The sequence below is a fragment of the Acomys minous genome, assembly GCF_964271855.1.
Source record: "Acomys minous genome assembly, chromosome: 13".
NCBI classification, from domain to species: Eukaryota; Metazoa; Chordata; class Mammalia; order Rodentia; family Muridae; genus Acomys; species Acomys minous.
The window spans coordinates 91,137,016-91,150,468 of NC_140495.1; the positions used below are offsets into that span (position 1 = coordinate 91,137,016).

General features: G+C 42.9%; 2 protein-coding genes and 1 pseudogene across 3 annotated transcripts in view; 1 reads left to right on the plus strand and 2 right to left on the minus strand.

The window, feature by feature from the left end:
* Nucleotides 1-13,453, plus strand: part of CTNNA3 (catenin alpha 3) — a 1,390,227-nt gene that overhangs the window by 709 nt on the left and 1,376,065 nt on the right. The gene's annotated exons all lie outside the window — the stretch shown is intronic.
* LOC311581902 (eukaryotic translation initiation factor 2 subunit 3, X-linked-like) lies at nucleotides 1,708-3,883 on the minus strand. Its single transcript, XM_084754442.1, has one exon. The coding sequence runs from the start codon at nucleotides 3,348-3,350 to the stop codon at nucleotides 1,932-1,934; it is 1,419 nt and encodes a 472-aa protein (XP_084610568.1). The 5' UTR covers nucleotides 3,351-3,883; the 3' UTR covers nucleotides 1,708-1,931.
* LOC311581159 (glyceraldehyde-3-phosphate dehydrogenase-like) lies at nucleotides 4,848-5,837 on the minus strand (annotated as a pseudogene). The gene has a single exon. The product of its transcript is annotated as a glyceraldehyde-3-phosphate dehydrogenase-like (transcript).

A 13,453-nucleotide genomic window follows, 5' to 3' on the forward strand; every position in this document is an offset into this window, starting at 1 on the left:
AGATTGCGTTATGACCATTGATGGTTAAATTTTTCTTTTCTTTCTTTTTTGGTTATTAAGTACTTCCTTTATTGACCTGCATTTGTGACGACACAAACAATGCACTCAGTAGAAAGAATGCAAAACACTTTATTATTATTATTATTATTATTATTATTATTATTATTATTATTATTATTATTATTATTATTACTATTTTTTCTTCATTCAGAACCTCTAGTTCGAGGCCAGCCTGATCTACAGAGTGAGTTCCAGGACAGCCAAGGATACACAGAGAAACCCTGTCTTGAAAAACTAAACCAACCAACCAACCAAAAAAAAACCCAAAACCAAAAGAGCACAACACAGTAATTGTGGGATCAAATATTTTTATGCAAAAGAATCAACCAAAAATCAGTGATATCATTACTTAGTATATGTATTTCTCAACTCTCTAAACTTCCTTCCTAACACTGGAGAGTTTTTTGTTTTGGGGGGCGTGATTCGAGACAGGGTTTCTCTGTGGATTATAGGCGTGCACTACTACTCCCAGCAGCGTTGGGGAATTTAAAAACTCTCAAAGCCTGGACTTCACCCCAGGGCTCTTTTTTTCTTCTCCAAACTTACCCAGCAATTCTCATGTCAGCCAGAGCTGGAAATCATTGCTTTGAGTACCTAAGCAAAAACATGATTGATGATTTATACCATAATCCTAGCAACTAAGGAAAACTATTACAGCTGGGGCAATGGAGTCAATGGCAGAGTGCTTGTTTATCATGCAAGAGACTCCTTTCCATCCAGAGCTTACTAAAACCAAGATTCAAAAACCACAACCTGGACAGAACTCTCTGTTACCACTAGTCATTTGTTATTATAATACTGTTTGCCCATGGTGGGAAGACTGAAATTTTAGGTGTAAATAATAAAGACATAGTCTTGTGAGAATGTCTAGTGTTGGATTCCTATGGTTCCACCCAGGAAAAGGATAAGAAGGTCCACCTGTGTGAAGGGACTGAGCACTCAATTTCTTTCTTTTTTAAAATTTGTTTTTTAAAGATTTAGTATGTATACAATGTTTTGCCTGCATGCACAACTGTCGGCCAGAAGAGGGCACCGGATCTCATTAAAGATGGTTGTGAACCACCATGTGGTTGCTGGGAATTGAACTCAGGACCATTTAGGAAGAGCAGGCAGTGCTCTTAACTGCTGGGCCATCCCTCCAGCCCAAGCACTCAATTTCTAAGAGCCATGCTCATTGGTCTTCTTCACCCTTCAAATTTCAGATAGCAGAACACTAAATAGGAGGACAAATAAAGGGGCGGGTCTTTAGCTTTTACTGATATAATTGTCCTTCACCATGGAGTTACTCACAGATGAATCATGAAAACAGAGACCATTTTCATTTTAATTAGGTTCATGATATGTGTGCATTAGCAAAGACTGGTTGTAGTTAAGTTTCACTTTAAACTTTCACTGAGTGATAAATGAGACATTCTTTTCAAATGCTTAACTTTTGCTAAGATGTAGATTTGATCCAATATAGTATATAGTATACCACTTTTCATATTTACTTGTAGGCCCTATATTAGTAGAGGTTAAAATTTCATTACCAAACTCTGAGAATAAACTTATAGCTACTAATAAGGTAATGAGCTATGAAATTCCTTAGTATTGGTTTAAATATATACCCCTAGGCTATTAAAAGAAATTCCAACTCCATCCCAAGAAGGCATTGGTTTTGGTTGCTGTTTTTTAAATTTACTTTTATTTTTATGTGCATTGGTGTTCTGTCTGTCTGTATGTCTGTATGAGGGTGTTGGATCCTGGAGTTACAGACAGTTGTAATGTGACATAGGTGCTAGGAATTGAACCCGGGTCCTCTGGAAGATCAGTCAGTGTTCTTAACTGTTGAGCCATCCAGCTCCCCCAAGGCACTGCTTAACTTGGATTCTTCAGTCATCGTCTACAGTTGGCTTAATGGTCACTCCTCTTCTTATCTGACCCCAACCAATTAAGCGCCAGTGTTTCTCAACTCTTCTGCTGAGGGCAATTTTTTCTCCTACTTCTGTGCACACAGGATTAGTCAAAACAATCTTGCCCAAATCAGCCTTGACAGCAGTAACTCTTCCTCCTGTCGACAGGGATCCTATGTTGACCATAAGCACTTCGTTCTTAGCTAGCTTTTGGACCTTCGCAGCTTTCTTGTCTCCTTCAGTTCGTACGCCTAGAAGACGTCTGAGCAGGAAATAGGAAATTTCCAGTTCTGTGAATATTTCAGGCAAAGCTTCAACTGCACCAAGCACTTGTCCCACCATTCTGTCAGCTCGGCACAAAGTGGGGTCGATCTTTGTTCCAACCCCAATGAGGCCACCTGGAGCAGCATACTGAAGATCATTGTGTTCCGCAAAAAGTGACACAATTTTGGAAAAGATCGGTTTACACATGAGTTTTCCTTCACTATCTTTGGAAACAATACCAGGTCTGACTTCTATCTCCTGGCCTACCCTTAACACTCCTTTTAGGATACTACCACCAGCTACACCTCCTTTAAGGTCATCAACTTCACAGCCAGGTTTGTTAACATCAAATGACCTGATAACAATGAGACGAGGTTCTGAAGTAAAGTCTCTTGGGGGCACTGGTATTTTCTTCACTATGTACTCACAGACGACTTCGATGTTGTATTTCAGCTGAGCAGAAATCGGGATAATTGGTGCTCCTTCTGCTACGGTTCCTTGTACAAATGTGAGAATCTGCTCATATTGTTCCTTGGCCTGACTTTCTTTTACCAGATCAATTTTATTTTGTAAGATCAAAATATGCTTGAGTTTCATGATTTCTATGGCAGCCAGGTGTTCAGATGTCTGAGGCTGAGGGCATGATTCATTACCAGCTATCAAGAGAAGAGCTGCATCCATCACTGCTGCTCCGTTCAGCATTGTAGCCATCAAAATATCATGGCCAGGACAGTCAACGAAGGAAACATGTCTGACTAACTTGAAGTTCCCTTTGGTCCCTGGAATGTCTGTAGGAAACTCATCTGGTGTACCACTTCCACATGATCTGTAACATTCTGGTCTAGGACAACTTGGGTCATCAAGTTTATAAATCTTAGCATTAGCATATCCAAGCTTAATGGTAATGTTTCTTTCTAGTTCATTTTTGAATCTGACGGTGTGAACTCCAGAAATAGCCTTTACCACAGTGGACTTCCCATGAGCTACATGACCAATTGTTCCAATATTAATTGTAGCTTGTCTGCTGATAACTTCATGTGAAAGTGGTGTTAACTTGGTAACATCCAATGTGGCGAGATCCTGTCGGGAGAGATGTGGCTGCCCGAGAGTAATTCCGACCTCACCACCAGCCATCTTGCTCAGAGAGCCAGAGCTTTATTCTTAACCAAGAGGCAACAGCAGCCCTCAGCTGAGACCTGGCCTCCGCAGCACCAACTGTGCTCATCCAAGCTCAGGAGCCACGGACAGACAGCTCCTGCCACTGCGGTCTGGCTCTCCCAGGTCCTCTGGCTCCTTACGTGGTAGGTAAAAGCCCTTGTTTGGTGGGATTTGTTTCCAGAATGAAGTTCCAGGTTCTCCCCCCAGTAAAATTCCCCGTGGAATCACTGATTACAGTAGGCCTGCTGTCCGCTTGTGTTCCTTGGTCATGTCTTCAGGATTTCTGTAGTTCCCACAGCTGACCTGCTGGCTAACAGTCTCAGGCAGGTCTGCTACTGCTTTAGCTGTCGCCGCTGGCAACGCAGAGCGGAATCAACTGCTGTAGGGTTTCCCTGCCGTTATGTGACGTCATCCGCTCTCTTTATTCTGATAGGTGCATAGGTAGCCTGACTTAAACTCTTTCTACGGCAACCCGGCTGGTTCCAGCAGTAGCCAATCAAGAGCCAATGCATGGCTTGCTAAGGGAGCCTTGGCTTGCACTTCAGTGGCTTTCTGCAAGTTAGGAACTGAGCTGCTCCCAGAGGGTGCTTTTAGTCAAGACCCGCTTGGTCCTAGCTAAATGAGCAAGCAGCTGTCACGTGACCCCAAGCCGGTTCTCCTGATGCTTGCTTCACCCATGTAATGTTTAGGTAACCAAGTCTATGAGAGGCTGAGCCTAAAACAAAATTCATAAAGCCTTTTTGTATTAAGACAAAAATGGCAGAGCTGGACATGGTGGCACACGCCTATAATCCCAGCATTTGGGAGGCAGAGACAGGTGGATCTCTAAGTGAGTTCGAGGCAAGCCTGGTCTACAAAGTGAGTATAGGCTACACAAAGAAACCCTGTCTTGAAAAACCAAAAGAAGAGGAAGAAGAAGAAGAAGAAGAAGAAGAAGAAGAAGAAGAAGAAGAAGAAGAAGAAGTCTCAAGTACATTTCAGTCATCTCAAAATTATAGTTAAAAGCTTATATACAAGGAAACAGCAGCATAGGATGGCTGCTAATGTCAAAATCAAGGGGGAAAAAGAACGAGAAAAGTGCCACCCTTCCATCCTCCCTTAGTTTCTCACCCGGAGTTTCATGAAAGATCTCGAGTCTCTGAGAAATGAGAACAGCAAAGCCACATGGAGAAACTGAGTCAAGGCCAGAACTTTAGGCAAGGCAGGAGAAACTGTGGATTGGAGCAGAGAGTTGGTGGGAAGAACTTGGGATGTGAGAACACTTCCCATACAGGACAGCTCTGAAACCCACATCTCCTTTCTGCATCACCCTAGTGCTCTAGTATTCATGAGAGTAGGGCTCCCTGAGCCCCTCCCGTTATTCTGGGGTCTAGGATGGAAACTGTGAAGGGAGATGCTCAGTGTCAGGGGCTGAGTTGGAACAGGGACTCCTCAGCAGCTGAAGGCCTTGTTCTCTTGTCCTTGCTGGGGTGGGTGGTCCAGGGCTTCTTACTCCTTGGAGGCCATGTAGGCCAGGAGGTCCACCACCCTGCTGCTGCAGCCAAATTCATTGTCATACCAGGAAATGAGCTTTACAAAGTTGTCATTGAGAGCAATGCCAGCCCCAGCATCAAAGGTGGAAGAGTGGGGGTCGCTGTTAAAGCCACAGGAGACAACCTGTGTAGCCCAGGATGCACTTTAGTGGGCCCTCAGATGCCTGCTTTACAACCTTTTTGATGTCATCATACTTGGCGGGTTTCTCCAGTCTGCATGTCAGATCCACAGAGGAACATTGCAGGTAGGAACACAGAAGGTCATGCCAGTGAGCTTCCCGTTCAGCTATGGGATGGCCTTGCCCACAGCCTTGGCAGCACCAGTGGATGCAGGGATGATGTTCTGGGCAGCCCCATGGCCATCACACCACAGCTTTCCAGAGGGCCCATCCACAGTCTTCTGGGGAGCAGTGATGGCATGGACCATGGCCATGAGTCCTTCCACGATGCCAAAGTTGTCATGGATGACCTTGGCCGGGGGCTCAGCAGTTGGTGATGCAGAAAGCATTGCTGACAGTTTTGAGTGAGCTGTCATACTTCTCCTGGTTCACGCCCATCACAAACATGGGGGCAGCGGCAGAAGGGGCGGAGATGATGACCCTTTAGGCCCATCCTTCAGGTGGGCCCTGGGCTTCTCCATGGTGGTGAAGACAACAGTAGAATTCACAACGTACTCAGCACCAGTACTTAGCAGGATCTCGCTCCTGGAAGATGGTGATGGGCTTCCTGTTGATGACAAGCTTCCTGTTCTCAGCCTTTATGTGATGTTGAACTTGCCAAGGGTAGAGTCATACTGGAACATGTAGACCATGTAGTGGAGGTCAATGAAGGGGTCATTGATGGCAACAATCTCCACTTTGCCAGATAAGAAGCCAGCCCTGGTAACCAGGTGCCCAATAGGGCTAAATCTGTTTACTCTGACGTTCACCATCGTGTCAAGGATGAGGCTGGCGCTGCACAAGAAGATGCGGCTGTCTCTGGAACAGGGAGGAGCAGAGAGCTGAAAAAAAATTTTTTTTGTAACATTTAAAAAATGAAATATCAGGCTGGAGAGATGGGTCAGTGATTAAGAGCAAGTGGCTTACACTTCTCGAGGACCTGAGTTTGATTTCCACCACCTACATGGTGACTCATAACTGTCTGCAACTCTACTTCCATGGGATCTGATGCCAATTTCTTCTGTCCTTTTGTGCAATGGTTTATGGTGAGCTTTAAGTGTGGAAGGCAATGCTTTGTGGCTTTCTCAGAAAACTTCTAGTGATATTTTCTGAGGCAGAATAAGGGGAGGGACAGGGCATGTGGTTGGGAGCAATGAGACTTTTAATTGTTTAGTAACTGGGGTGTGTGTGTGTGTGTGTGTGTGTGTGTGTGTGTGTGTGTGTATGTCAGGGGTGGGGTGGGTGCCACTGAGGTTAAAGGACAAATTTTTGGAGTCAGTTTTCTCTTTTCATTTTTGGGGATGAGGAGGTCCTAGGGACCTAACTCAGATTGCCAGTCTTGCATAGCAAGCACCTTTACTTGCTGAGATACCTTGCCAGCCCTCTGTAAAAATTATATATATATATGTATATATATATATATATTATATATATATAATCATAATGACTTTCATTTTTTTTTAAAATTTTTAAAGAGTCTGTCTTGCCCAGGCTGGAGTGCAGTGACTGTTAGCACTGATTAGCACCAGATTTTGGACCCGCTCAGGTTTCCTTGTTCACCTATCCTTAGATAACCTGTTGGTCCCCTTCTCCAGTAAGGTCACCATGTTGATGTTGGACTTGGTTCTAACACTCCATAGGCATATTGAACTGTAGCCCAGAACCCCTGGACTCAAGCAATCCTCCTGTCTCAGTCTCCTGAGTTGCTGGGACTACAGTCATGCACCATCACACTTGGCCATGATGCCTTTTAAAAAAATGCAGCTGGGCTGGGCGTAGTGGTGCACAGCTTTAATCCCAGCACTCAGGAGGCAGAGGCAGGTGGAATTTTGAGTTTGAGGCTAGCCTTGTCTGGTCATAGAGAAACCATGCATTGAAAAACAAAACAAAAAGCCATCAAATCTATTTTGTTGAGATCTTCTGGGAGCATTTTATAAAATCATAGACATTATAGTAGAAGAAACATTAAGATATAGCCTTAAACTTTTCATTTATACAGGGGAAATTGTGGCCCATGAAGTGTTTGGAGAGGGTTATACAGTTAATAAATGGGAGATTTTGGGCTACAACATGCAATAGTAGTTTAATTTTCGTGTGTTCTTTGTTAGTCTCTGGTACAGTGGAATAATATAAAAGACTGTATAGGCAGTATACAAAGCTAACCAAGAGCTTGAGTTGACTGTTGATGGTATATATCAGACATCTGAAAACAGAGATATAAGTAACACTGTACAAACTGAGTGGTTGTATATGTACCACACACACATGGACACACACACACAGACACACACACTCACAGATGTAACAATAGTGAAAAAAGAGGCCATGTATGTGTCTTAGGGTTTCTATTGCTGTGAAGAGACACCATGACCATGGCAACTCTTATAAAGGAAAACATTTAACTGGGGCTGGCTCACAGTTTCAGAGGGCTAGTCCATGATCATCATGGTGGGAGGCATGGTGGCATGCAGATAGACATGGTGCTGGAGGAGGAGCTGACAGTTCTACATCTGGATTGTTAGGCAGCAGGAAGGGGAGAGGGAGGAGAGACAGACAGACAGACAGACTCTGAAACCTCAGAGCCCACTCCCAGTGACACACTTCCTCTGGCAAGGCCACAGCTCCTAATAGTGGTATTCCCTCTGAGCCTTGGGGGGCCATTTCCATTCAAACCAGGTAGGGGAAGGGGAAAATGATGTAATTATAATCTGAAAAACAAAAGACAGAGTAGAAACCACCCTCACCAGTTTACTGTTTCTGAGCGTCAAGAGTGTGGTCATGTGTTGACTAGACACTTTCTTTTACTGGTAAAATATATGAGGTAACTTATGCTCCCAATGATTAGAGACGTGAACAATGAGCTGTAGAGCACAGACTCTCAGGCAAAAACTGTAATGAAAAAACAAAAGTGGGTCAAGGAGAAGGGGACAGTACTGATTACCAGAGACTGAAGTTGTCCCAGATCAGAGGAAGAAATAGACACATTTATGAAGTTGTTAAGTACTTTTTCATTCTGTAATTTTCCACTAGGCATGAGGAAGATACTTGAAAAAAAAAAAAAGACTTTTTGGGACTGGAGAGATGGTTCAGCATGTGTACTGTTCTTGCAGAAGACCAGAATTCATTTCTGAGCATCCATGTGGGGTGGCTCATACATGCTTGTAATTCTAGCTCTAGGGGATCTGACGCACTTCTGTAGAATCTAAGGGCAACTGTACACACACACACACACACACACACACACACACACACACACACATACAGAGGCGCATAATTAAAAAACAATTTTATTTCTCAGTTTTTGGTCATGTTTAGATATAGGTCAGTGGCCGGTTTAGTTTGGAAATATCAAAGAATTGCCCAGAACCTGTCAGAGTTTTGTCCTTGTGATAAGAACAGAAGGACAAAGAAGGGCACATCTCGTACATTATTGATGAAGGAAGAGACATATTTTTACTTTCATAGAGTATTAATTAAATACTAAGAATCTGTTTGCCTCTTGTCTCCATGAAGGTCTGCATCTACTTCACTGTTGCCCACCTATCCCTTTACTTCTAACTGGGAGTGGGGTGAGCTTCTTTACCTTCTATCGTGGTTCACATTGATACAGTAGTATTGACTCTACTTATCTTTGGACATTATAGAAATCTTTTTTTTTTTTTTTAAGCTCTGGCTATCTTGAAACTCACTATATAGACCAGGTTGCCTTAACCTCAAAGATTCACCTACTTTTACCTTCCAAATGCTGGAATTGAAGGTGTGCACCACCATGCCAGCTAGAAATCTCTTGGTGTTTGATTCAGTGGGGAAGAGATGAAAGGTCTAGGTACTTGGTCTAAGGTACTTGGTCTAAGGTTGAGAAACCAGCAGAGAACATCATGCTGACCTGGAACTGGGGACACCTGGAGGACACAAATGTCAAATGTCAAAAGTAGAAACTGGCTGTGGTAGGCAGCACTCAGGAGGTGGAGAGAGGAGTATCAGAGTTCAAGGTTAAAACCAAAAAGTAATGGTGGTGCTGGAGAGAGGGCTCGGTGGTTAGGAGCACTTGTTGCTTTTTCAGAGGAGCCAGTTTTGATTTCCAGCACCCACATGGTAGCTCACAGACATCTGTAACTCTAATTCCAGGGAAACCGTTACTTTCCTCTGATCTTTGTGGGCACTAAGTACACACACACACACACACACACACACACACACACACACACACACTTTTTACTATTTTGTGGGGGGTTCTTTTCTTCACCTTCTCTGTGCCTTTTCTTCTTTCCTTTCAACTCCTTAACACCAGATAGGAGAGAAAAAGGACAGAGGGGAGAGAGGCAGTGTTATCCTTAGACTACTTTCTGCTGATGAGGGGTGTTGAGTATTAAAATTTTTTTTAGATGCTACTAAATTGTGGTTTAGATAATTCTATGAGTTTACATTCAAACCAGAAATATTGTAGCAAGAGCTAGTATCTCTACTCTTTCAAGTACTTATTTAACTGTATTAATTATTGTTATGTAATAGGGATTTTTTTTTCATACTATTTTCCTTTTTTGGGAAAGAGAGTTGGAACTTATTAAGAAAAGCTTTTAGCGTTTTTTGAGCATAGACACTAGGATAGGGGCACTTATGGAAAGGCCAGTATACACCCAAGAGTGGGTGTGGGTGGAAGGGAAGTGTTGCACAATTAAACGTCTTAGTCATAGCCCTGTGTATGATTTTTGGTGGCTTCTAAAGTTATGTTGCTCAAAGGGTTTCTAAGAAACACTGTTCTTGGGCTTCAGTGATGGCTCAGTTGCTAAGAGCATTTGCTGCTTTTACAGAGAACGTAGGTTCAAGTCCCAGCACTGACATAGCAGCTCTGACAGTTCTGAGACTTCAGTCCCAGGGAATCTGATGTCATCTTCTGCCCTCTATGGGCACCTGCATGCAGATGGTGCATAGACATACATGCAGGCAAAGCATCCATACACATAAAAAAAAAAAAGAAAGAAACATTACTCATTTATTTTAGGAAGTGGGATGATAGGATGGTTTCTGAGGAGCAATGGCAGGATTATAGGCCAAGAAGGGACAAAGCATAGGTAAGGAGGTCAGTGAAATCCAGAGTATACTATGATGGCATGTTTTGACTGTAAGCGAGGTTTATAATCTGTTTTGTTTGTTTGTTCTTGAGGCAAGGTTTCTCTGTACAGTCCTGGCTATCTTGGAACTCACTCTGTAGCCCAGCTGGCCTAGAACTCAGAGATCTGGCTGCCTCTGCTGGGATTAAAGGCATGTGTCACCACCTCCCAGCAAGGTTTATAATTTCATTTCTAAGATTCTCAGAAAGTTACAGGGTTAGTTCTGGCAAAAGAGTATGATTAAATTTAAGGGTTTGGCCTTAAGCGTGACACTCTTGTTGTTTTAACATTCTTATTTGGAGTATGTCTATAAAAAGGGAATGTTGGTGCTGAGGGGTGCTCAGTCAGTACAGTGCTTGTCAAGCAAGCTGAGGACCTGCGTTGTGGTCCCCAGTACATACAGAAGAAGCCAGGCTTGGTGACATGCACCTGTAATCTGAGCACTGGGGAGATCCCTGGGGCTTTCTGGCCAGCCAGTCTAGTTGAGCTGGTGGTTCAATAAGAGACTCCATCTCAAAATCTAAGGTGGAGCATCATAGAGGAAGACACCCACCCGGTATTGGCCTCTGGCCTCCACATGTATCTACACATATATACACTCACACTGACACATATACCCATGTGAAGGTAAGTGAATAAAATTTAAAAACTGAATGTGAGAACATGGTGGAATATCGTCTTTGTGTAGACAATCTTCATAGTGAAATTTGTTAGTTGTTTCTAAGTTTGTGGCACTAAGTGGGTGAGAGACCAGCGAGACTTGGGAAAGGACTTTCCTTTTCCTTCCCGTGTCCCTTAGTTTTCTCTGTCATTCTACTTTACCTCTGAGACTGCCATCCCTTAATCTTAAGGACTGATGTGGCTGACTATCATTTTCTGAACACTTTTTACTGCTCTGCAGAGACGTAGACTCCTTCTATCCAGGGATCAAAGCTCTCCGCCTGCCTGATCTAAGGAGATAAGAGGCTTGAACTTGGAGATCAGAGGGTTATCACTCGATGCACGTTTGGGAAAGGATGTCAATACTCAGGATATCAAACCACACAGATAAATCGGCTAGAGCCACTCGGCCTTTCCCTCCCCAACGGATTCGTGCAGTAAAGACTGCCGAGAGTCACTGTAGGATAAGAGGAGACCAGCCTAGCAGCCTGGGAGGAGCAGGGCACAGCTGAACTGCCTAGAGGAGGCTCAGACCAACTGAGTCACTGTGAAAGGACACTGGATCCCTCTGAGCTGTTCATACTGCATGTACATGGTACATACACACACACACGTGCGCAGACAAAACACCCGGGCACATAAAGTAAGTCTCAAAACCCGCTTTATTTATGTGTATGTGTGTGTCATCTCTGTTAGTTTGCATATGTGTGGGTGACCACAGCGACTAGAAGAGGGGACTGGATCTCCTGGAACTGTAGTTACAGATGCTTGTGAGCCACTATGTGGATGCTGGAAATCTAACCCAGCTTCTCTATAACAGCAGCCAGTGCTTTTAACTTATAAGCCACCTCTTCAGCTCCAACTATGAATATTCTCATGTGCCTGCTTGCTTTGGATAATTTCTGAGAACAAATTTATTGCTTACACCATGATAAGCCTTAATACTCTTTTATGGTAATATTAATTTTAATAAAAACATGTTAAACTGTTACATAAAAAAGTTAGTATATCCAAAGAAGGATCATTCATAATCAGTTACATTTTATTTAAAAAAATTATTGACAGATATTGTTTATTGTGATGGGTTCGTAAAAACATTTTCATTTAGGCATATCAGGCACTTTAATCACATTCTCCACCTACATCTCTCCCTTTCTCAATCTTTTCTCTCTATAACTCTTCCTGTGAACCAGGCTCACTTCTACTTTCATGTCATTCATATATATATATATATATATGTCATGTCATTGTCAGAAGCATGGAACACCTAAGAATGCATTTACAGATATTGTCACTGGAACTTACTTCATTTCTTTATTATTTTTATTTTTATTTTTAATTTTTATACTTATGAGTATAGATGTTTTGCCTGCAAATATTTATGTACCATGTATGTGACTGGTGTCCACAGAGGTCAAAGGGGGCCATCAGATCCCCGGGAACTGGACTTATAAACAGTTACAGGTGCTAGGAACTGAACCTGGGTCCTCTGGAAAAGCACCTAGAACATTCTCTGTCTTTGTTTCCTCAACACAAAGAGGTAAGACTTGAAATTAGGATTACAAAATCAACTTATTGTTTAAAAGGCTGTGTAACAACTAAGTATGTGAGTCTTTTAGAACCAGTGTTACACATTCCTGTTCAAATACTTTTAAATACTGTCGTTGGAATATGGCTGCTACATGAAGGTCAAGATTATTGGCTCTTATGTGAATGAATAGGTTAAAAAAATCACATTGAATGTGTTGTTGCCTTGCACAGGAGATGAAAATACAATAGTGGATTGTAGTTGCAACTGGAGGGAGAGGTAGGGTAAAGGTGTCTTATTGCTGCTTGCTGGATTTCTTTTACTTTTAACTTTGTTGGGGTTGACTGAACCCAGCGTATGGACTGAACATGTCCTCTTGTCAGTGAAGCCATATGCTCAGGTCCTGTTTGATGGTTTCTTTAGGCAAACCCTGTGTGGCTCAAGTTCTGACCACTAGAGAATTGGTGATAACAGAGCACATGAAGTGCAGATAACAAGCAGATTCACTGAGGAAATGGGACAAGGAGAGGAGAGCTTAGCCTCTGTAGGATAAGAGGGAGGATTGCGGAGCTGGGGTTTACGGCTTGTGGTTCTGTGGGTTTAATGGCGGGAAGCTGTGGGGCGTCTTCTCGCATGGCGTTTGTCTTCTTTAAGGAGGCAGGAGGGGGGCTGCAGTAGACACTAGAATGTGTGAGAAACAGCTTTCTGCTATACTACACAACAGCTCTGAAACAAGAGAATGTGTGTTTGGATTTATTTCTATAACTTCTGTGTATTAGGAGCATATGTGGAAGGAGGCAGAGGTCAGTCTTTGGGAGTCAGTTTCCTTTCACCATCTGTCGTTCCACCATGGGTCCCTGGGAGTGAACTAAAGTAGTCAGGCTTGCACAGCAAATGCTTTGGCTCACTGAGATATCTTGATGGTTCAAAATAATACAGTTGTAAAAAGCTCTAACTAAATTGCCACATTTGGAGGTATCATATACAGAATAAATAGACTCATGATTTATGCAAGAGCTATTTTCACTCTTAAGGGGTTTAAAGACACAAAGAAACATTATCTCATTCTGCGTAAAGACCTGATTGTGTG